We start from the raw sequence: 22568 nt of genomic DNA on the forward strand, positions 1-22568 counted from the left end.
ACTTGGCCAGTTGTGTCTTGGCAACTCAGCATGATGGTGCAGTCTGACTGTCTGGATTTCTCTGTGTTTAATTGGATTAGGTAAACAATCACGTGACCTTACACAACATTATTCAGGACCAGAGGAGACCAGGTAGGAGAGACACAGTAAGAGGCTCTATCTTAAAGGGACAAAAAAAAGAAGATATTTTGTCCCTTGTATTAACTATTTAATAGTGCATTTGTATTGAATTCTAATAACATCGAGCTTGAATGGTTTTATTTATTGCATTACATGTTCAGAAGAAAAGCATTGAGAATCTGCAAATTACAAAGCTGCCTGACAATATATGCTGCTCTGCCAGCCTGAATGTAACATTCAAAATGTTCAGACGGGGAATGCATTTATGAGAAAAAGACAACAACTTTTGGATGAGCAACTATTTGGATTAGCTTCTACTTTAAAAAATGTCACACAATTTCAATCTGTCTGCATAATAGATTTAGGCATCTCAAAAAATCTTGACATTTATTTATGTATTTTTCAGAAAGGTTGGGAACGAAACAATGCATTTAGAAACATAAGGTGGTACCCACAGAGACAGTAGGTGACATTGATGTGGTAAAAGCGCGGGAGAGGGTGTGGTTAGAGTGGCGTTGGATGAAGGGAGTTCCTCAGAAGCGTGTCTTGAAGCCAAAGAGCTCCACCTTGTCAATGGATCTCTCATTGGAGAACGAGGCTCGGGTGATGCGACAGCTGGGACTCCCCTCCTTACTCAGCCACACCTTCCTGTGCCATTAGAAAGATAGAGATGTTCTGTTATCCACTACCCTCATGTCAATGATGGTCCTTTCTTTAGGCAACACACTGCTTCTGTTTCCCATAAGGAATGATCCCTCTGCTCTGTTCTTGTGTTGGCTATTTTCTCTAATATAAGCTACTACATGATCTGTTTATCATCTCAACCGCTAACCATGTTCTCTATAGCTTGGGAACATACCTTCCATTGCTAAAATTTACTTTGAGAGTTTGAACACGCTCTAGACAGTAGGGAATCTGAGGTTTTCTGGAGACCCCTCTGTTCAGCAAACAGTTCCAAGGCCAAATAAGGCTTGTCACATGTCAGATGGACAAAGGGAATGCAGGCTTTCTAAGAAAGCCGGCCAACCCATGTGGGTGACACTAGATTGACTGTATCCGCTATAATATAGTCCCTCCTATCCCTTGCAAAACTGGGATTTTTGTCATCTGGTAAACAGCTGTGGGCATTCACTAAAACTTCAACCTCTGTTTCAGCCGACTGGTAAAAATGGTTCAGCAACATGATCCTAACTTCTGTCAGCAAAGACAAATGATTCAGCTAGAGCCTGAGTCCAAGCCCCAGCCAAACTCGGTACAGTGCATAGGAGGCAGTTTTTCTTGGCACCATCTCTAGTGTTCTCTATGACAAATGACTTTGGGAAAAGCACAACACAAACATAATCAAGTAAATTGAATTGTATAACTCAGCACTGTCTTGAGTCTAAACCTCAGTTTACCATGAGACATGACTCAGTGAGGAGCAACAGGCAACATGCTTACTCTACAGCATGTAGGTCAAGCCCTGGAGACTGAGGCCCTGTCACTCAAGTCGCTGCATGGCCGATATGGGATACATTATTTCCTAGTCTGTGTAGATTAGTGGAGAGATTGTAGAGGATCAGTGCTCCACATGTGGTCATCCTGAAGCACGGTCTGGTGCGACGGGAGTTCGGTCAGATCACAGAGACACAACGCAATAGCTGCCCATAGCGTGCCGGCTGGCCGACAGCTGCCTCAATGACAGAGAGCGAAATGGAGGGAGAGAGAGAGAGGGATGAGGCAACATCTCCATCTGCATTCTCTGCTCCGCTCTGCTCTAGTGTCGCACACAGCCCACAGACTGCTGATTTGACAGCAATCACAGGGCTTAGAGGTTAGCTCTAAGTCGCCGTTGCATCAGGTAAATATTCATCTCCACTGACTTCACTCTGCAAAATAAAATGGAGTATTGAACCCAAAAGAGTATGAGCATAATGAGGGTTGTCTATGTACTATATGATGTGTCTGTGGCTATTTTCCTTGTTCAAAGCATTTGCTCTTCTTGTCCTGGTAATAGATGGACATTGATGTTTTTGACTCGTAGGTTGAACCTCTCAAGCAAAGCTACTCGCCAGTCCACCCCCTAATAAGTGAATTATCCCAATTTAGAAGCACATGACCGTGTGAACTGATCTAATAAGCACATGAAAAGAAAAACAATGTGGTGTGTGTCACAGAGAGAGAAAGACAGAGCGAGAGCGACAAGAGAGCAATGACTGTATTTGCTGCTATAACAAGACCTAACATTGACCATTTGATGGTGGGTTGATAATAATGGCCTGGTCTCTGAGTGAGCACCACCCACTGCATCCACTCTGCCTGACTGCCTGACTGACCAGGCCTCTAGAGGAAAGGACGTTTCCTTTTTCCCACACACTTGAGGAAATGAGATAACATAGACCAGTGTATGGGAAGGAATTCAATGTGTTTTAAACAAATGTTCTGCTGCAGAATAAACTAAGGCATTGCATTGTTCCTGGAGAGCAATCTGGAGCAATCTTAACTGGGCCTGGCTGGCTAATGGCTCTGTATGGTTTATAATGAAGTTGGACTTCCAACACTGACAAAGTTACAAGTTTTTTTTATCGCTTTGGTACTATTTTCACAAGTATGTGGTAAAATTGAACAACTCTTAGTATAAAACTCAAAACAGATCAAAACTTTAAGCATATTTTCAATTGACTAAGTACAACACAAAAAAAAAATCACACAGTAACTTTTTCACCAAACCTAATTAGTCATTTCATCTGGAAAAACCTTTCACAATGCAATGCTCACAATACATTTCATATGATTCTCTTCTCATTTGTTTAAAAACATTTGACCATCTCTTAATCAAATTGCGCTTAATGGTTAAAATCACTTAACCGTTCGGTAAACCTATAGATTTTAACTGGTTTGTCTACTATATATGGATTTAGAGAACTACAGAAATAAAATGTGTGTTTGTAAAGTATAAACACCTAAATGTGGCCTCCTAATGGGCTCCCAAGTGGCGCAGCGGTCTAAGGCACTGCATCTCAGCCCTAGAGGCGTCACTACAGACCCTGATTCGATTCCAGGCTTTATCAACAACCGGCCGGGATTAGGAGTCCCATAGGGCGGCGCACAATTGGCCCGTGTTAGGGTATGGCCGTGGTAGGCTGTCATTGTAAATAAGAATGTGTTCTTAACTGACTTGCCTAGTTAAATAAAGGTTCAATAAAATAAATACAATAAAATGACATGTATGATACATGATAACCATAGATAATAACCACTTGTTATTGCTAATTGATTTCACATAGGGGCAACCACAATTGGCCACCATATAAAAGGGTGTGTGTAAACACTTGCACTTTCTTTCAACATGGAGCAGGATAGACAGCAAGGGAGAGGAAAAATCAAATAGCTCATGGACAAGGGGCCCCTCAGAGAGGTGGACATGGGCCCCGTCAAAGAGGTGGACATCAGAGAGAGGGAGGCATACGACGGGAACTGTTGTATCTAATGAAGTCCGGGCCATCGCTGTTGATCATATGGTAAACAGAGGCCTTACCATGGCAGAGGCCACCCGATTAGTTCACCCCAATCTGAGAAGATCAATTGTCAATTTGATCATGAGAACATTTCATCAAGAAAACAGGTAAGTCTGCAGGATATGCACTATGCTTTCTCATTACTTGTACAGTAAATGACATTGTAATGCATGTAAATTCACAAAACATGTTACAGTATGATCTATTGACAGTATACACTGTTCTACCCTCAGGATTGACAAGACCCCATGGATGTGGCTGTGTGCTGACCGACCATCTGAAATCGAGCAGGCCATTAGGGAGCACGATGACACCTTTGCCAATGTGGCATCCATCAACATACCAACAATCACCCGCTTTTTGAAGAGGCACCAGGTATCTATGAAACACATTTACCTGGTGCCTTTTGAGAGAAACAACGACTGGGTGAAACAACTGCGTGCTGAGTATGTTCAGGTAGAGCACTATATACTGTACTGCTGTTACTATTTGACGCACATGCTACTTCACAATATCATGTTGGAACTATACTATAAAAAAAATATATATTTTTAGAGGGTGATGGTGCTTGATGCTGCTGTGAACCATCACAAGTATATCTTTGTTGATGAAGTGGGCTTCAACCTGGCCAAAACTCTGCGTCGTGGGCAGAGCCTCATCTGCCAATGGGCGACCGTTCAAGTGCCTGGACAACGTGGGGAAACATCTCCATGTGCGTAGCTATCTCTGAAGATGGTGTGGTAGGACATAGGCCATTACTTGGATCCTACAAAGCTGCACACCTCATTGTTTCTCAATGAAATTGTTCAGGCCTGTCAAGATGAAGGGATCACCGATGTCATTGTGTGGGACAATGTCAGATTCCAAGTAACAATTAGCTAATTGCCAATGTCAGGCTGGGTCTGTAGCTAGCTCTATTTGGCATATTCCATAATAAAAAAAAAAATATTTGTTAGCTAGCTAGCTTGTAAAGTGGCTAATTAAAGTAGCCTAACTTTTTCCTGTCTAGCTAGGCAGCTAGATAGCAAAGATAGCAAAAACCAGCTTACAAATGGTGCTCAAATTCTAATACAACTTTGTTTATCTAGCCTAGCTATAGTTTGCTATATGACTTTTGGTTTTATATATTTCAATTAAATAATAACGTTTGCTTACCTTAATAAATTGAAAATAACATGCTTATTGGTTGGCTATTTGCAAGTTCAACTACCGTCCTGTTGCATCGCCATAATGGAATGGCAGTTGGGTTTTGAATCAGAATGGCAGTTAAAATTTGAAATGACCAAAAGGTTCTATCTAGAGAGCCTTTTTATCTATGAGTGTATGCTTTTAGTTTGCAACAGCAGAGCTTTGTATGAACCTTGCAGTTTGCCAATCCGACATTGGCAGCAATGTTGCAAAATGCGAATTCGATCTCCCCCCTGGCAAAGATAGTTAATGGTGTCGGATGTCAGCTAGCCATTTTTCTGACCAGGTGAAATTATGCAGCATCATTAATGTGGAAATGAATGTCAATGCAAAATAGCTCAAATAAATTTTAAGGGAGCTAGTTAGCTGTAACTTCAGAGTTTGATTTGACTGTGTTAGCTTTTGTTAGCTGTTGTTTGCTAAAATCCACATTACATTCAAGGTTATTTGCCTTCACTGGGTATACAGTGTCTTTGGAAAGTATTCAGACCCCTTGACTTTTTACACATTTTGTTACGTTACAGCCTTATTCTAAAATGTATTAAATAAATAAAAATCCTCAACAATCTACACACAACACACCATTATGACAAAGCAAAAACTGGTTTTTAGAAACACCTTCTTTACATAAGTTTTCAGACCCCTTGCTAAAAGACTCGAAGTTGAGCTCAGGTGCATCCTGTTTCCATTGATCATCCTTGAGATGTTTCTACAACTTGATTTGTGTCCGCCTGTGGTAAATTTAATTGATTGTACATGATTTGGAAAGGCAGACACCTGTCTATATAAGGTCCCACAGTTGACAGTGCATGTCAGAGCAAAAACCAAGCCATGAGGTCGAAGGAATTGTCCATAGAGCTCTGAGACAGGATTGTGTTGAGGCACAGATCTGGGGAAGGGTACCAAAAACATTCTGCAGCATTGAAGGTCCCCAAGAACACAGTGGCCTCCATCATTCTTAAATGGAAGAAGTTTGGAACCACCAAGACTAGAGCTGGCCGCCCAGCCAACCTGAGCAATCGGGGGAGAAGGGCCCTGGTCAGGGAGATGACCAAGAGCCCGATGGTCATTCTGACAGAGCTCCAGAGTTCCTCTGTGGAGATGGGAGAACCTTCCAGAAGGACAACCATCTCTGCAGAACTCCAACAATCAGGCCTTTATGGTAGGGTGGTCAGACAGAAGCCACTCCTCAGTAAAAGGAACATGACAGCCCGTTTGGAGAATGCCAAAAGGCACCAAAAGACTCTCAGACCATGAGAAACAAGATTCTCTGGTCTGATGGAACCAACATTGAACTCTTTGGCCTGAATGCCAAGCATCATGTCTGGAGGGAACATGGCACCATCCCTATGGTGAAGCATGGTGGTGGCAGGGACTGGGAGACTAGTCAGAATCGAGGCAAAGATGAATGGAGCAAAGTACAGAGAGCTCCTTGATGAAAACCTGCTCCAGAGCACTCAGGACCTCAGACTGGGGTGAAGGTTTACAACAACCCTAAGCACCCTGCCAAGACAACGCACGAGTGGCTCCGGAACAAGTCTCTGAACGTCCTTGAGTGGCCTAGCCAGAGCCCGGACTTGAACCCGATCGAACATCTCTGGAGAGACCTGAAAATAGCTGGGCAGCAAAGCTCCCCATCCAACCTGAAATAGCTTGAGAGGATCTGCAGAGAAGAATGGGAGAAACTCCCCAAATACAGGTGTGCCAAACTTGTAGCGTCATACCCAAGAAGATTCGATTGCAATCTCTGCCAAAGGTGCTTCAACAAAGTACTGCGTAAAGGGTCTGAGTACTTATGTAAATTAGGATATTTCAGTTTCGTAGTTTTTATAAATTAGAAACAAATTCAAAAAAATAGTTTTTGCTTTGTCATTATGGGGTATTGTGTGTAGATTGATGAGGGGGGGAAATGATATAATCTTAGAATAAGACTAACCTAACAAAATGTGGAAAAAGTCAAGGGGTCTGAATACTTTCCGAAGGCACTGTAAGTGTATTGCTTAATGTGAACTGTAATCTACTGTAATTTACAGTACTGTAGCATAGTACTTTTAAGGCTGATTTGAAACACACATCTTTAATTGTTTGCTATTGGATTAACTGGTAGGTAAAATTACTAAATTGAAAAGATGTCATGTTGTATTTTGGTGATTTAACCAATGTTTCACTCAAAATCAGTCATCGTTTATTCATTTTGATTGTAAACATCAGTCACCACACAACCATTGAGTCAAAATATGTGTATTGTGAAATGTAATGAGAAGAATGGATGCTTTACAAGTGTGACCAGGGTGGAATTTTGTGAAAATGTACCACATACTTGTGAAGAGAGTACCAAAGCGATTAAAAACAGTATCAAAGCGATTCAAAACTAACAGTGCCAGGCCAGCTAGAACATTTCCTGCTTAAAAGAACCAGGGTGACACAGTAAAATAAAACAAACTATGTTATGTTAATATGTATGGATTATAATGTGGGATGGCTGATTCGAACTGTACCCTTCAATTGTAGCCTAGTCTTCCAATTGGTGAAATACTTTACATTTCAGGATTTAAAAAGAGCATCAAGCAGCAGGAAATCTTATGGAAAGTGCATTTGAAGTAAGTGAGAGTTAGCCATCTGTGGGAGTGGCTGATACTCTGAACACAGCCACATCCCTGATGTCAACATGCTCCCAGCATGAACGCTTGAAAGTCCCTGAGCTTATGGGAGGAGAGCGCAGGGGGAGGGAGCTCTAGCAGGAGGGGATATACTGACCTCATATGTACTGTTCATACAAACACAATATCGCCCCTCTGTAACTTCTGAATTCATACACAGAGGAATTCCTCATGGGAGAGCGTAGGTATGGTAGGGTGTGTGTGTGTGTGTGTGTTTTCTAAGGGAAGTGTGTGTTCTCTGAGTGAGGAATGTGAAGAGGGTATTTTATTTTTATTTATTTTTTTATTTTACCGTTATTTTACCAGGTAAGTTGACTGAGAACACGTTCTCATTTGCAGCAACGACCTGGGGAATAGTTACAGGGGAGAGGAGGGGGATGAATGAGCCAATTGTAAACTGGGGATTATTAGGTGACCGTGATGGTTGAGGGCCAGATTGGGAATTTAGCCAGGACACCGGGGTTAACACCCCTACTCTTACGATAAGTGCCATGGGATCTTTAATGACCTCAGAGAGTCAGGACACCCGTTTAACGTCCCATCCGAAAGACGGCACCCTACACAGGGTATGAGATGAGCAGTGCCAGTTCTAGAATTGTACCTACATGGATTCCTTACTGATTGATGGATGTTTGTTCACTAAGAGATAAAGCATCCTAAACAGCAGCTTTATCCAAAACCCTTCCAGAGGAAATCTTACCATTGGAGTTGGAGGAGGTCAAAATGAAACATCTGGGCCAGTCTGAGCTTCATAATAGGCTGAAAACCCCTGTCCCCAAACAGTCATCAGCCCAACAGCTGCATGCAGTGCATTACACATAGCTGCAGTGAATAGGGGGCGTAGTGGCATTCCTATAGAGAGCTTTAGAGAGGACGAAGGCTTTAGTTGGGGCTCCATCAAAACAGGGCTAAGAGGGATTAAATGGGCCAGAATCCAGACCATCTGTGTCCCCGCCGTGCCACTCGCTGACCAGCGGTCTCAGCCGCCATGGACAGAGACCTTGGGAAAAACAGTGGCACCTACAGCCACACCCCTCCACTGCCCTGTTCCTCCATCTAACTACTTCATCATCCTCCCTCATCACCCTCTGCTTCTCCCTCTCTTGTTCTCATTCTATCCCCATCTCTCATCCTCTCTTATAGATTAACTCAATCTCCCTCCCTCTCTCTCCCTTAATCCATCTTTCAGTTTCTCCCTTTCGCTTTCTCTAATTTCCTCTCCCTCTGTCACTCTCCCTCACTCTCTTGAACAATCGTCCCTCCCTCCCTCCTAGTGGTGGTTTGTAGGTCTCTTCCTACACAGAAGTTGTTCTGATTTGGGTCACACGACTCAGGAGAGAGAAGAGCTATATTAGTTATAGCATGCAGCAGGTCAGTCCCACAGTGCTGCATACATAGTACAACTGATACAGAGCGCTAAAACACCATCCACTTTCTCCCAGTCTACAAAACACCCAGGAACACATGTGCTTTCTGTGATGACTTTCATTGATTTTAAGAATGAGATAACCCTGTGTGTGACACATAAAAACAATATGCCACTCCCTGTCTGTTACAGCCTACTAGCCTACATCAGCTAGCTGGAAACTGATTGAACAGGTGGGGACTTCTAGCTTGATTTCAGTGGTGGCTTCGCTGTTCTATACATATAAGTTATTTGTGACATACCAATAAGCAATATGATCCAAACACAGAACAGAGTAGGATAGGGAAAGAGCAGTGGAAAATGAGAGAAAAAAGGCCAAATGCAGGTACGTGGGTGGGTACATTTCAATCATTTTGCAAATGCTCTTATCCAGAGCATTTTACAGGAGGAGCACAGAAAGATTTTTCACCTAGTCGGCTCTGCGATTCAACCCAGCAACAATTTGGTTACAGGCCCAACACTCAACCGCCAGGCTACCTGCCGCCGGGGGTACTGGGTATAGCTTCAGAGAAAATCGAAAACACTCAACACTCAATTCAAGGCAGGAGCTCAGCTGCATACTGTCCAATAGCTTCAGACATTATTATTTGTCAACCTATTTGTTAAAGAAATAATCTTGTTAATGATTTGAGTAGAATACATTGTAGCTGTATGGCTGATTGAATTATCTCAATGGGGAAGGATGCAGCAGCCATGCAGATATGATCTGGGCCCAATAGTAGGGCGAGTTCATCCATCCACCCAGAATTCTGTGGCCTAAAATAACAATTAGGAAGGAAATCATGTCATATTAGGGAACACAAAAGCTGACTGATACTGGCCAAACCACTCTCTTTCTCCTGACCAGACAGCGTAAATTGGGGATAATTCCATTAGGGCTCTTTAAATAGAGGTTTTATGGCCCAGGAATGACACTGTTACCATAGCAGCACGCACAGCTGGACCTTGTGAGTAGGCACCAGGGTTTAGTTTGCATTGTCCATGATCCATGATCCCATGTCTACAGGTTGAGGTATCCAGAACACTCAACAGAGCTGAGCTCAGGAAGAGATGACCCCTGCTGAGTCCCAAAGACACTGTTCTGTTTTTTTCTGCTTCAACTGTCTATGGAGAAACAGGATCAGCCATTACACTTTTGTACTTGTCGTAAAAGAAAACAACACACAAACACATGCACGCACGCACACACACACAGCAATGTGTATCCCTCGTGAAAGGGTAGGTGTGATCTGTGAAGGCTTGGCATTTCCAAAGAGTGTGCTGTACACCAATTAACCTTTAAGAGTGAGAAAAGATGTAAAGCTCGGTTTTGGCTCACATTGACAGAGGCCTTGAAAGACTGAAGTTAACTAAAAACTAAAATCATTTTGATCTGTGAAAACTTTGTCTCCTACAGTGTATCAACAACGTGTGTGTGTATGTGTGTGTGTTTAGTTACAAGAATTTCTGGGCGTAGTGATGAGATACAGTAAGCATTAGAGAGGGTGTGCGGCTGGGTGGGTGTGAGGAGCAGCCTCCCATAGCTCTCTGTGGAACACACTTGAGATTATGATGTAATCTCTGTGACCTGCTTCCACCCCGATGACATCAGATTCACATCTGGATGAGAGACCCACCCCCGGACCCCAGTCCTGTTGGTGAGATTATCTCTACCAAGAAACTCACTCCCTGGCCAATCGACGAGAGAAAGAGCGAGAGAGCAAGAGAGAGCGAGAGAGAGCAAGAGAGCGAAAGAGCAATGTTGAGAGAGGAGAAAGAAGAAAATGTAGAAAAAGAGAAATAGAGCAGACAGTCGCAGGTTTCCATCTCCTCCCCAAACGGACTCTCAAAGGGAACATTTGTGACAAACTCTGACAATAAGAAACACATTATCCATAGTAATCAGCTTACGTGTGAGCCAACACCAACAACAACAACAATTAATAGCTCATATCACACCAACACACAAAGATCAGTCAAAATAATAGGTCTGGATAATAGCACTTAACTTGGAAGGAAAATGCAGTTTGAATCGTGTGATATTTCTCTCCCAGAGAAACTGAATGTATCAGGACGTTCTAGTGGAAGGCTATGCCAAAAGACTATCTCATCATTACAGAATGTGCAGGCAGTGGTCTGGGATTGCCCTGCCCACCAGAACAGAGGAGAATAAAGCCAATCATATCTATGGGGCTAGACAGACTCGAGGATTGTGAGGATTGTAAAAACAATCACTGAGTGAAGTGTGACTCCAAAAAGTCTAAATTCTATTGAGTTTAGTTCTATAACATGACTATAACACGACTATGGAATGCTGGAACTGGTCTATGCAGGGTAATAGTGCCACCTGCTGGTATAATAAGAGAAAAACATTAAAGGCAGTGCTTGACTTGGACTGAAATACGTGCCGGTATTCATTTTGGGTGCTGGTACTGTTTACATTTAGGTGCAGGAGCTCCACAATACTTTTGAGCTAATATTCTATAAGTGGAATAGGAGCTCAAGCAGTAGAAGAGCTCAAGTGAGCTCCTGCCCAAGTCAGGCACTGAGTAAAGGCCCAATGCAGCCATTTTAATTATCTCAATATCAAATCATTTCTGGGTAACAATTAAGTACCTTACTGTTATTTTATTCAACTAAAATGGTCAAAATGGTCTTAGCAAATAGCAATTTCTCAGGCAAGAATTTTGCTAGGACTGTCTTGGAGTGGTCTGAGTTAGGGGCCTAATTGGATGAGCCTAATGGGAGTTTTCAGGTTACAGATCCCTATCTGTTATTGGCAGAGGTTTGAAACTCTCTCTATTATTGGTATATTAACTTATACTACCTGGTGATGTCGACAGGCAGGCTAAACCTCCATCCCACCAAAACAGGCTGAAATTTCAGGTATTCTTTTCAAACAGCTCTTACACTAAAATTGCATTATCATCATTTTCACAATTTCACAGTATTATTCCAACCTCATAGTGTGGAAATATATACTGAGTATACCAAACATTAGGAACACTTTCCTAATATTGAGTTGCGTTCCACAGGGATGCTGGCCCATGTTGTCTCCAATGCTTCCCACAGTTTGTGTCACGTCTGCTTCCGCTCTTCCCTCCCCCTGGCACTTGAGGGCGCCAGGTTGCCCTGCATCACGCACTCCTGCCATCCATCACGCACACCTGCCTTCCCTCATCACGCGCATCAGCGTTAGTGGACTCACCTGGACTCATTTATCACCTGTTCATTTCCTCCCCTATATTTGTCAGTTCCCCAGCTCTGTTCCCTGCTGCTGTATTGTTTTTGTCTTTAGTATTAGTTTGCTGACGCTGTTCCTGTCTCGTTCCATGTCCGTCTTTATTAAATGTTTTACTCCCCGTACCTGCTTCGTCTCTCCAGCGTCATCGCATATGACAAGTTGTATAAAGTTGGCTGGATGTCCTTTGGGTGGTAGACCATTCTTGATACACACGGGAAACTGTTGACCATGAAAAGCCCAGCAGCGTTGCAGTTCTTGACACAAACCGGTGTGCCTGGCACCTACTACCACACCCCGTTCAAAGGCACTAAAAACTTTTTTCTTGCTCATTCACCCACCGAATGGCACACATACACAATCCATGTTTCAATTGTCTCGAGCCTTAAAAATCCTTCTTTAACCTGTCTCATCCCCTTCATCTACACTGATCGAAGCGGATTTAAGAAGTGACATCAATAAGCGATCATAGCTTTCACCTGGATTCACCTGGTCAGTGTATGTCATGGAAAGAGCAAGTGTTTTAAATGTTTTGTATACTTAGTGTATATAAAACACAGGGCCTTTAAGACAGATCAGCGATAGGAGGGGATGATTGGCACTGCATTCTGTATCACTTTTAGAAAGGGTTGAAAATGGTTAGAACATTTTCAAAGTCCATATTTCAATGCAAAATAAGACTGTTGTTCCTACTGTCTTTCACTCTGTGGAGCTTTTACTGCGTTCCGCGCCTTGGTTAGCATGGGGTGTTTTTTCAATGCAGTAGATAGTGGTGTAGGACTTACATCTCACAGATCATGTCTGCAGGCCCCTGAACCTGGCCGACCACAGTGCCCTTGTTGGTGTTCTTCACCCAGCCACACAGACCCAGTCTCAGACCCTCCTTTTCTGTGTAGAGAGAGAGCGAGAGAGAGAGAGAGCGAGAGAGAGAGAGAGCGAGAGAGAGAGAGAGGAGAGAGAGAGAGAGGAAGAGAGAGAGAGAGAGAGAGAGAGAGAGAGAGAGAGAGAGAGAGAGAGAGAGAGAGAGGAAGAGAGAGAGAGAGAGAGAGAGAGAGAGAGAGAGAGAGAGAGAGAGAGAGAGAGAGAGAGAGAGAGAGAGAGAGAGAGAGAGAGAGAGAGAGAGAGAGAGAGAGAGAGAGAGAGAGAGAGAGAGAGAGAGAGAGAGAGAGAGAGAGAGAGAGAGAGAGAGAGAGAGAGAGAGAGAGAGAGAAATGAACATGATTCATACAGTCATGAGTGATATCACTAGGCACTATACTGTTGGTTGGCATCTCCTCTGTGAAAGTGCGAGGGGTGGGCACTTCATTTAGCAGAGTAGAATTTTTATTATTTTCATTTGACTGAAATTCAGTTATAGGGTCTTGTGGGAGAAACTTACCATTCTGAAACAGACCCCTACAAGAAACAGAGAAAACGTGATTACTGACAAATATAATAGGCCGGTGTGTCACTTATTAGCTTATACAGTTGACTGAGTCTTCACTTATGATGATAGGTTCCATATTGACTGTACTGTAAGAGTACTGTGGGTGGAAACAAATAACTAACTGTAGGATTGTAAACAGAATGTGGGTGTAATAATGCAGTAGCAAGCTCTTAGGTTGTTAGAACCTGTAGGCTATGTGTCATTGAAGGCAAGTGTAAATCAGAGACTCTTAGCAAGCAAGTGTTACTTTGCTTATTTAGTGAAGTGCACTACGCTTATAAAAACACAGAGCAATGGACACTTGCAAGAACCTAAATTAAGAAACGCAGATCATTTTACAGTATGGTCACTCACGACGGAAATACTGTGCAATTAATAATTACAAGCAACATGAAGACACCAACCTTGGACATGGCCAAATATCTCAAAATCTACAGAACACAATTTTGCACCAGCTGCGTCATTGGACATGGTGAATTCAATAGCTGTCCAGAATAATGTCAGGAGGAACTGGCAACAGAAAAGCTTGAGCCACTTTGTCCACTAGATGGCAGACAAACCATCCTGTCTCATTTGGCCCACAGCTCCACTGCTGTTTTTAGACATATTTCCTAAAACCCTCATATCTTGGATAGCCATGGTAAATGCCAGCCATTGGGGGGGGAAAGCACACAAGCAAAACAATGTCAAGTGTCAAAGTCTGTATTAGTGAGGGTGTTAGTGTTGAAAAGAGCTTTTGGGTGAAGGTTCAGCAAATGTCTGGCTGGATGGAAACAAGAGTTGATTTGATAGATCCCTCAGGGTCTGAAATTACATACAAACAAACATAACCTACACCTGTAAAATACAGTGCAGAGCGGATATATACCCAACACATACAAATAAATACACGTGTAAATCAGATGAGCGCACACACACACACACACACACACATACATACACACAGCAAGCACAGAGATACTTATACACATCAGAACAGCACAGCAGTGAAACTCATATTATATTCAGAAAACATCTGAAAAGAATGCTTAATCACAAAATAGCTTGCTTGTATAGGTTATTAGATAAATGACCCATGCAATCTTGGTAGCTAACTACCACAACCCTGCAGCTGTTTGATAACTTTAAGCTTCCTCTATACCTGCAGCTGTCTAGCGCTTGTCTCAGGCTGATATACCGGCTAACATGAAGCTACCTATCTGAGCTACCAGTAACTAGAATATAGTGTTAACCTTGGGCTAAATGATAACTAGGGCTCTCTGCCAACCTGGGGCCCCTTAGCTATGACCTGCTGACTCAGAAACATGAGCTGAACTGGACTCCTGATTGAACTTTGCCTGCAGCATCAACCTCACACTGACTTTGAGGGCAAAAGTATAAATAGCACAAATGTGCCATTTCTTAACCCGTGGAATGAATTTCCACTCCAGATCCCAGAAAATAAATCCTCCCACCCACATTGACTCACATTTCCAAACCCAGTCAATACTCATATTACATATCCAAGGGAATACAGTTACTTTAAAATATATTCATATTTACTACCACATTCAAATTAAAATACAGTTCTTATACAACATATCCAGTAGAAAAAATGTATTTGCATAAATATTACCCCATTATTTTCTAAACATGAACTGATACTTTCCAGTTTAGAAAAGTGAACCTTTATGCTCAAGCCCAGAACATCCATGTGCTTCCTCCTACAGCAAATACCATCCTTAGGTTCATAGTGGGTGTAATAATGCAGCAACAAGCTCTTAGGTTGTTAGAATCATTATGCTATGTGTCCCTGTCCATACATCCAGCTGGGTTCTCAGTACATCGTGCAGACAGGAATAAAGAACTCTCCGGGAAGAAGCAAGGCGGCGGTGCATGTTTCATGAGTAATTACTCATGGTGTGATTGTGATAACGTAGTGGAACACAAGTCCTTTTGTTAACCCGACCGAGAATATCTCACAATCAAATGTCAACCTTATTACCTCCCAAGAGAATTCTCTTCAGTTATAGTCACAGGTGTGTATATTCCCCCTCAAGCCGATACCACGACGGCCCTCAAGGAACTACACTGGACATTGTGCAAAGTGGAAACCACATTTCCTGAGTGTTACGTTCCCCAGTTTCTGTGTTGTGGTTTTGTTTGTATGTGTGTGTTTCAGGATGGCTTCCTGAAATTCCCCCAAGCAGCTGATTGGTCGGCCCCATTGCTAATTGGAGCTGACCCCGCCCCGTTAGGATACAGCTGTATCCCATTACAGACTCCTTCTCCAGCTATATAAGCCAGTGTTCTGTTGCTCAGAAGGGAGATGATTAGTATGTCCTATGTTGGTTGTTGCAGAGAGAGAGAGAGAGAGAGAGAGAGAGAGAGAGAGAGAGAGAGAGAGAGAGAGAGAGAGAGAGAGAGAGAGAGAGAGAGAGAGAGAGAGAGGGAGAGAGAGAGAGAGAGAGAGAGGGAGAGAGAGAGAGAGAGAGAGAGAGAGAGAGAGAGAGAGAGAGAGAGAGAGAGAGAGAGAGAGAGAGAGAGAGAGAGAGAGAGAGAGAGAGAGAGAGAGAGACTTTTTGTCTTTCTTTATTGAAACATTCTCATTTCATTTAAAACTCACCCACCCCCCTAAAATAAAAAAACAAAAATATATCCTGTACTGCATACATGTACCATACTCACCTTTCCATCTACCACATGATACAAACCACCATCACCATACACAAAAACAATACCCTCTCCTACAACCGTATATCCAAAACATCTTCCCCAGCAATACAGACAGCCCCCCCAACACACCATATCTCCTCAAACATCTCCACACATTTGATCAGTTTATAGAACTCAAACTCAACCCTAAGGCGCGCAGAGACCATACCATTAAACAGTAGTAAAGGGTCTGTTATCCCCCCACCTTTGACCCTGTTTCTCCTTGTTAGCCAAATAGCTAATTTTGCCTGAGCAAACAGAAAATTCAACAAAACACATTTTTCTTTCTCCTTACTCGAATACCTGTATCCCATTATAAACATCCCAACAGCAAAAACCACCCCCAACCTGTCACACAGACATTCCAACAGAGACATTAATGGCATTAACCTGGTGCACACAGAAAACACATGAATCACAGTTTCTTTCATTTGACAGAAAGGACACCCCTGCCCAATTCCCGGATCAACCCGTGCCAACCAGCTGTTAGTGGCCAGGTCTCCATGAAGAACCCTCCACTGGAGGTCCCCTGACCTCTTTGGTACTGGGGGTTTGTAGAGCGCCCTCCATCTAAAACCCACCATACTCTCCGCCCCACATATCTCTTGCCACTGATGTGCCTTCACTCCTGTTAGGCTTCTAATGTTCCTAACCTTAACGCAGAGGTTGTAGAGGGCTTTACCTCCCACCCCCTCAAACTCCCCCAGGCTCGGAGTGTTAAAATCTAACAAGTCCTCCAGACCCCCTTGCCAGTCTCCAGTCTCTGCCGTCACCTGCAGTGGCGGAAACATTGGTGGCCCCTCTCCCTTTGGCCTCTCAAACACCCCCCTTACCTGCTCAGACAGTGCCTCCTGGACCTCCTCCAGGAATCTCTCCAGCAGCCTAAGAGACGTTATTCCTGTTTGTTGCGCCAAGACCTCCGGGGTTTTCCACCCCTCCTCTCCCAGCAGTCTCAGGTCACCTAGCCTTTGTAAACCCCCTGCCATCAGTTGCCTCTGCAGGGTGGCCGACTGAACCGATCTCAAAGGGATGGCTGGGTTATGGAAAATAGGCTCCTCCCACACCCACTGCCCAGGCTCCACACCCCCTTCTCGTGTGGGCCTTAGCAGCTGCCAGGCCCTCAGCACCGCAGAGTAAAACTCTGAGAGACCTGCTGTACTCAGCCTCTCCAGCTTCATGAGGAACAGCTGCCGGTCCAACCCTAATCCGCCAGCTCTCCTCAGCAGCGCGCATGCTGGTTCCCTCCAGCCAACATCAGTATGGTACAGCAGTCTCTGCACCGCCTTTAGCCGGAAAGCAGCCATCCTGCTCTCCAGTTCCACCAGGCCCTGTCCTCCTTCGTGGACGGTCATGTACAACACTGCTGCCTTCAGCCAGTGATGGCCCGACCAAAAGAAGTCCACCAGCTTGCGTTGCAGGTCTGCAAGCAGACCGGCGGGGGGGTTGAGGACAGCCAGTTTATGCCACAAGGAAGATGCCACCAGGTTGTTGATTATCAGCACCCTCCCTCTATATGAAACTTGGGACAGGAGCCACCTCCACCTGGCCAGTCTTGACACCACTGCCTGTGACAGCCCCTCCCAGTTCTTGCTGACCCACCTCTCCGAGCCCAGGTACACCCCCAACACTTTAAGCCCTTCACAACCCCACTGCAAACCCCCTGGAAGCAGAGGAGGAGCCCTATCCCCCCATGCCCCACATAACAGAGCTTTGCTCTTTCCCCAGTTTACCTTAGCTGATGAAGCTCCCTCGTACACCTTCAGACTGGTCTCTAGCTCCTGCATATCTTGCCCATCCCTGACCATCACAGAAACATCATCTGCATATGCTGAGACTGCTATTCCTGTCACCACCTCCATGCCTGTCCAGCACACTCCCCGCAGTCTCCTGCGTAGCAGTCCTAAAAAAGGCTCAATGGCTAGTGTGTACAGCTGCCCAGATAGAGGGCATCCTTGTCTAATGCCCCGTCTCACCCAGACAGGCCTACTGAGCGCCCCTCCCACCTTAACCATACATGACGCCCCAGCATACAACAGCTTCACACAGTTCACAAAGCTCTTCCCAAACCCAAACACAGACATCACACTAAACAGATACTCATGATCCACTCTATCAAAAGCCTTCTCTTGATCTAAGGAGACCAGTCCAAAGTTCACATTAGAACCTCTCGACAAGTCCAACATGTCCCTAATCAAGAACAAGTTGTCCGTGATTGAGCGTCCCGGTACACAATATGTCTGGTCCTTGTGTATTATAGAGTCCAGATGGGACTTCAGTCTGTTAGAGAGGACCTTGGCAAATATCTTATAGTCCGCACAGAGTAATGCCACAGGCCTCCAGTTCTTAAGTTCACACAAGTCCCCTTTTTTGGGCAGGAGAGTCAGAGCCGCCCGACGGCAGCTCATCGGCAACTCTCCTACCTCGACGCATTCACGCAACACGCAAAAGAAATCCTGTCCAATAGTTCCCCAGAATTTTTTGTAAAACTCCACTGGAAGTCCATCGACCCCGGGTGCACGACCGGGGGACATCTGGGTTACGGCCTCTGCCAGTTCATGTGACAACAGAGGAATGTCCATTTCATCCCTCTGTGCCCGAGAGAGCTTAGGGAGTCCTGCGAACAAGACCTGAGCACACATAGGATCACACATTTCTGCCCTATACAATTCAGTATAAAATTCCACAGTCCGCTCCCGCATCTCCCCCACCACAGAGGTCACCCGCCCATCAGACAGCCGTAGACAATGCATACCCTTGGCTTCACTGCTCTGTCTTTCCAAACCAAAGAAGAAGGAGCTGGGAGCATCCATCTCCTTGAGCATGGAGAACCTAGCTCTTACAAGTGCTCCCTTTGCTTTAACCTGGAAAAAACTACCCAGGTCCCTACGTAATTCGGCTAAGTTAGCCTGGAGGCCTACATTGCCTTGCCCCACCATCTCTACCTCCATCTCACTAATACACCGCTCTAGTTCCCCCAATACTCTCCTAGCCTCTGAGGATGAGAGAGCTGTGTACTGTTGACAGAAAAGCCGAATTTGCACTTTCCCCACATCCCACCATTGACTCAGAGACTCATACTCCTCTCTTCGCTGCCCCCATCTTTCCCAAAAAGTCTGGAAACCTGAGCAAAAAGTGGCATCTTGTAAGAGCTTTACATTGAACTTCCAATAAGATGCCTGCCGGGGCCCTGGTGAAATAGACAGCCGAGCCATGGTTATGTGGTGATCCGAAAACCCCACTGGGTGAATGGTAGCACCCAGCAGCCTATTGCTCTGATTCCTGGACATGTAAAAACGATCAAGTCGAGCTGCACTCACCCTAGCCCCAAAAACCTTCACCCACGTATACTGTCTTGTGTTTGGATGTTTAGTTCTCCAAACATCCACTAGGTCAAACTGATTAAAGATGTCCCTTAACACTCCCACTGACACTGAATGAGGCTCTTCCCCATTTCTGTCTTTTGTAAAATCCATTGTACAGTTCCAGTCACCTCCGATCACCAGCGTCTCCTCAGGCGCTACTTGTGAGAGTTCCTGTCTAAGACTCCCAAAAAGAACCCCTCTTTCTCTCCCTGTGTTAGGCGCATACACATTTATAAAGACAAAACCCATGTTGTTAATTTCTGCTTTAACAACAAGCAACCTGCCCCTACACACCTCCTTTGAGGAGCAAATTTTTACAGCCAGACCCGGTGCAAAAAGGACTGCCACCCCTGCACTAAGATTTGTCCCATGGCTCAACACACTTGCCCCTTTCCACCAGAGCCCCCAATCAACTTCATTCACCACATCACTATTCGTCTCCTGCAGAAACAACACCTGTACTTTCTTTTGTTTTACATATTCACCCAACACACTCCTCTTTCCCGCATCTCTGGCGCCATTTATATTAAGCGAGCCTACCCGAAGAGTCTCCATAAGAAGTGGGAGAAAAGCCAGCAGAGAAATAGACCAATAGGAAAGCTCAAAAAGCCCCAGTGTCAGTAAGAAATTAAACATTTAAACAGTGTCTGAAGGTAAACCTTTACGCACTGTTGTGACCCACTTCCTCAACCTAAACCGTTTCTTGGGTGAGAGGACACCATGCCCCTCATTTCTCATAGCATGTTGTACTGATCTTACAAACTTTCTAGAATCAGGAAAAAAAGCCTCAAGATTAACTTTTTTCCCCTTAGTCTCATTCAGGAACCTTGTCAGTTCTCTCAACGTGTACTTAGACCCCTCTGGTTGACTGGCTGTCAGCTCCGGGCCAATTGAAGAGGAGTCTGAAAAAAATAACTCCTCATCCTCTTCCTCAGACTCACTTTCCTCCTCTTCTCTATCTCCCACCCTGACCACCTGCCCTTTCTCTCTGGTTAGGGCCTCACCCACAGCAACAGGCAACATTTCCATGGTGCCTTTGTCCACACCCTTTTTCCTTTTCCTCTTGACACCCTCCTCCTCCCCCCCTAATCTCTTACACTTCCCCACTATACTCTCCTCATCCACTAGAATAACCTGACTAGACCCAGTATCATCTACACCACCCTCCATAGCATGACTCGGCCCAGCATCATCTGCACCACCCTCCATAGCATGACTCGGCCCAGCATCATCTACACCACCCTCCATAGCATGACTTGGGCCAGCCTCAGCTACCTCACCATCCATAGCTTGACTAGACTCAGCCTCTGCTATACCACCATCCATAGCCTGCCTAGACCCAGCACCCTCTACACCACCCTCCATAGCATAACTAGGCCCGGCCTCAGCTACCCCACCATCTCTAGCCTGACTAGACCCAGCCTGTGCTTCCCCACCATCTCTAGCCTGACTAGACCCAGCCTCTGCTTCTCCACCATCTCTAGCCTGACTAGACCCAGCCTCCACTACCCTACCATCTCTAGCCTGACTAGGCCCAGCCTCATCTACACCACCATCTCTAGACTGACTAGGCCCAGCCTCTGCTGTCTGCATCTCCTTACCCCCTGCATTTTTACCTCGATTTCCCCCATTTGCGCTTGTATCCTCACCTTGTCTACGGCCTTTATGTGGGCACGCAAAGCTCTTGTGCCCCAAATCCCCACATTCAAAACACCGTAGACTATCTGTGCTGGCAAAACCTGCATAGAGCCCCTCCCCATGCCTCACTTTAAAATGCACATTTAGCTGTTGCTCGTTGTTGTTCAGAAACATAAACACTTGCCTCCGGAACGAAACAACGTGTTTAACGGCATCTGCCTGAAACCCTGCTGACAGTACACGGAAACCGCTAGCAAACTTACCAAAACGACTCAGCTCTTTCCTAATTTGATCATCCGTGATAAACGGAGGCAAATTTGCCACTACAACTCTTGTTGAAGGGGTAGAGAGAGGTGAAATTGACACCAACACGTCCCTTACAAATATTCCGCTAGCAATTAGCCTACCGACCAAATTAGCCCTTTTCATGAACACAACCACAGCTTTGTTCATTCTAGAAGCAGAATGTATAAACTCAGCTCCTACCTGTTCACCGACCGCGAGCAGAACCTCCTCCACCTTAACTCCGTTCTCAGGAACACACCTGAATCCATGCTGTATAGACAGCGTCTCCTCCGCGCTAGGCTGAGAAGCCATCGCGCACAACTTCCAAACCCCAGGAAAGTTACTCTGTCCTCTTCCACCCTAACTTTGAAAAAAAACTTTGGATACCGCTAAAACAAATATTGCATTAACCCTCCACCATAGAAAATAACATGTAAAGAAAAGAATCAAGAAAGTTAGTTAGGATAGAGCTTTCCACACCAAACACTCAAACTCCAAAAACACCCAGCATGCACTGCGAGAGAGAGAGAGAGAGAGAGAGAGCGAGCGAGAGAGAGAGAGAGAGAGAGAGAGAGAGAGAGAGAGAGAGAGAGAGAGAGAGAGAGAGAGAGAGAGAGAGAGAGAGAGAGAGAGAGAGAGAGAGAGTGTATGGTTATGCCCTGTATTCTGTGTTTATTTGTTGCTCAGAGAGAGAGCTTCTTTAATGTCCTGAGTTAGTTTTTTTTTTTTGTGAAGTATTTTGTAGCGGTCCTGCGGAGGTATGTTTATGTCCAAAGGTCTGTTTTGATTGTTGAACTTGTTTGTATTATTCTGTTTCATTTGTTCCCAGGGGGGAAGGGGAAGGCACCTAGGGAGTGCTTAGGCAAGAGGCCTGCGGGCATACATAACCCGTAGTATTTACTGTCTATATACACTAGGTAAGACCTGGGCGGACCACCCCCTTGTATTTTGGTTAGCGCACCAGGTGGTGCTAAGCTAGGTAAGTAGTGGGTAGGTAGGAGAGGAGGCTTTGACATTTACTTTCTTTGCTTTGGTTCCGTTCAGCCCCTTTT

General features: G+C 44.7%; 1 protein-coding gene across 1 annotated transcript; it reads right to left on the minus strand.

Annotated features, from left to right (window-relative positions):
• Positions 1-243: 243 nt before the first annotated feature.
• Positions 244-22049, minus strand: LOC139570999 (acylphosphatase-2-like). The gene is made up of 4 exons (XM_071393430.1): positions 21718-22049; positions 13490-13506; positions 12897-12999; positions 244-768 (listed from the first exon to the last, which is right to left on the minus strand). The coding sequence occupies exons 1-4, from the start codon at positions 21783-21785 to the stop codon at positions 654-656; spliced, it is 303 nt and encodes a 100-aa protein (XP_071249531.1). The 5' UTR covers positions 21786-22049; the 3' UTR covers positions 244-653.
• Between the last annotated feature and the right edge of the window lie 519 nt (positions 22050-22568).

The sequence above is a fragment of the Salvelinus alpinus genome, chromosome 3 (assembly GCF_045679555.1).
Source record: "Salvelinus alpinus chromosome 3, SLU_Salpinus.1, whole genome shotgun sequence".
NCBI classification, from domain to species: domain Eukaryota; kingdom Metazoa; phylum Chordata; class Actinopteri; order Salmoniformes; family Salmonidae; genus Salvelinus; species Salvelinus alpinus.

Coding starts and splice junctions, on each gene's coding strand:
- LOC139570999 (XM_071393430.1), bottom strand. CDS start 21,785: ATGGATTCAGGTGTGTTCCTGAGAACGGAGTTAAGGTGGAGGAGGTTC. Junction 769..12,896: donor GCAGACATGATCTGTGAGAT/GTAAGTCCTACA, acceptor CTAATGGCACAG/GAAGGTGTGGCTGAGTAAGG.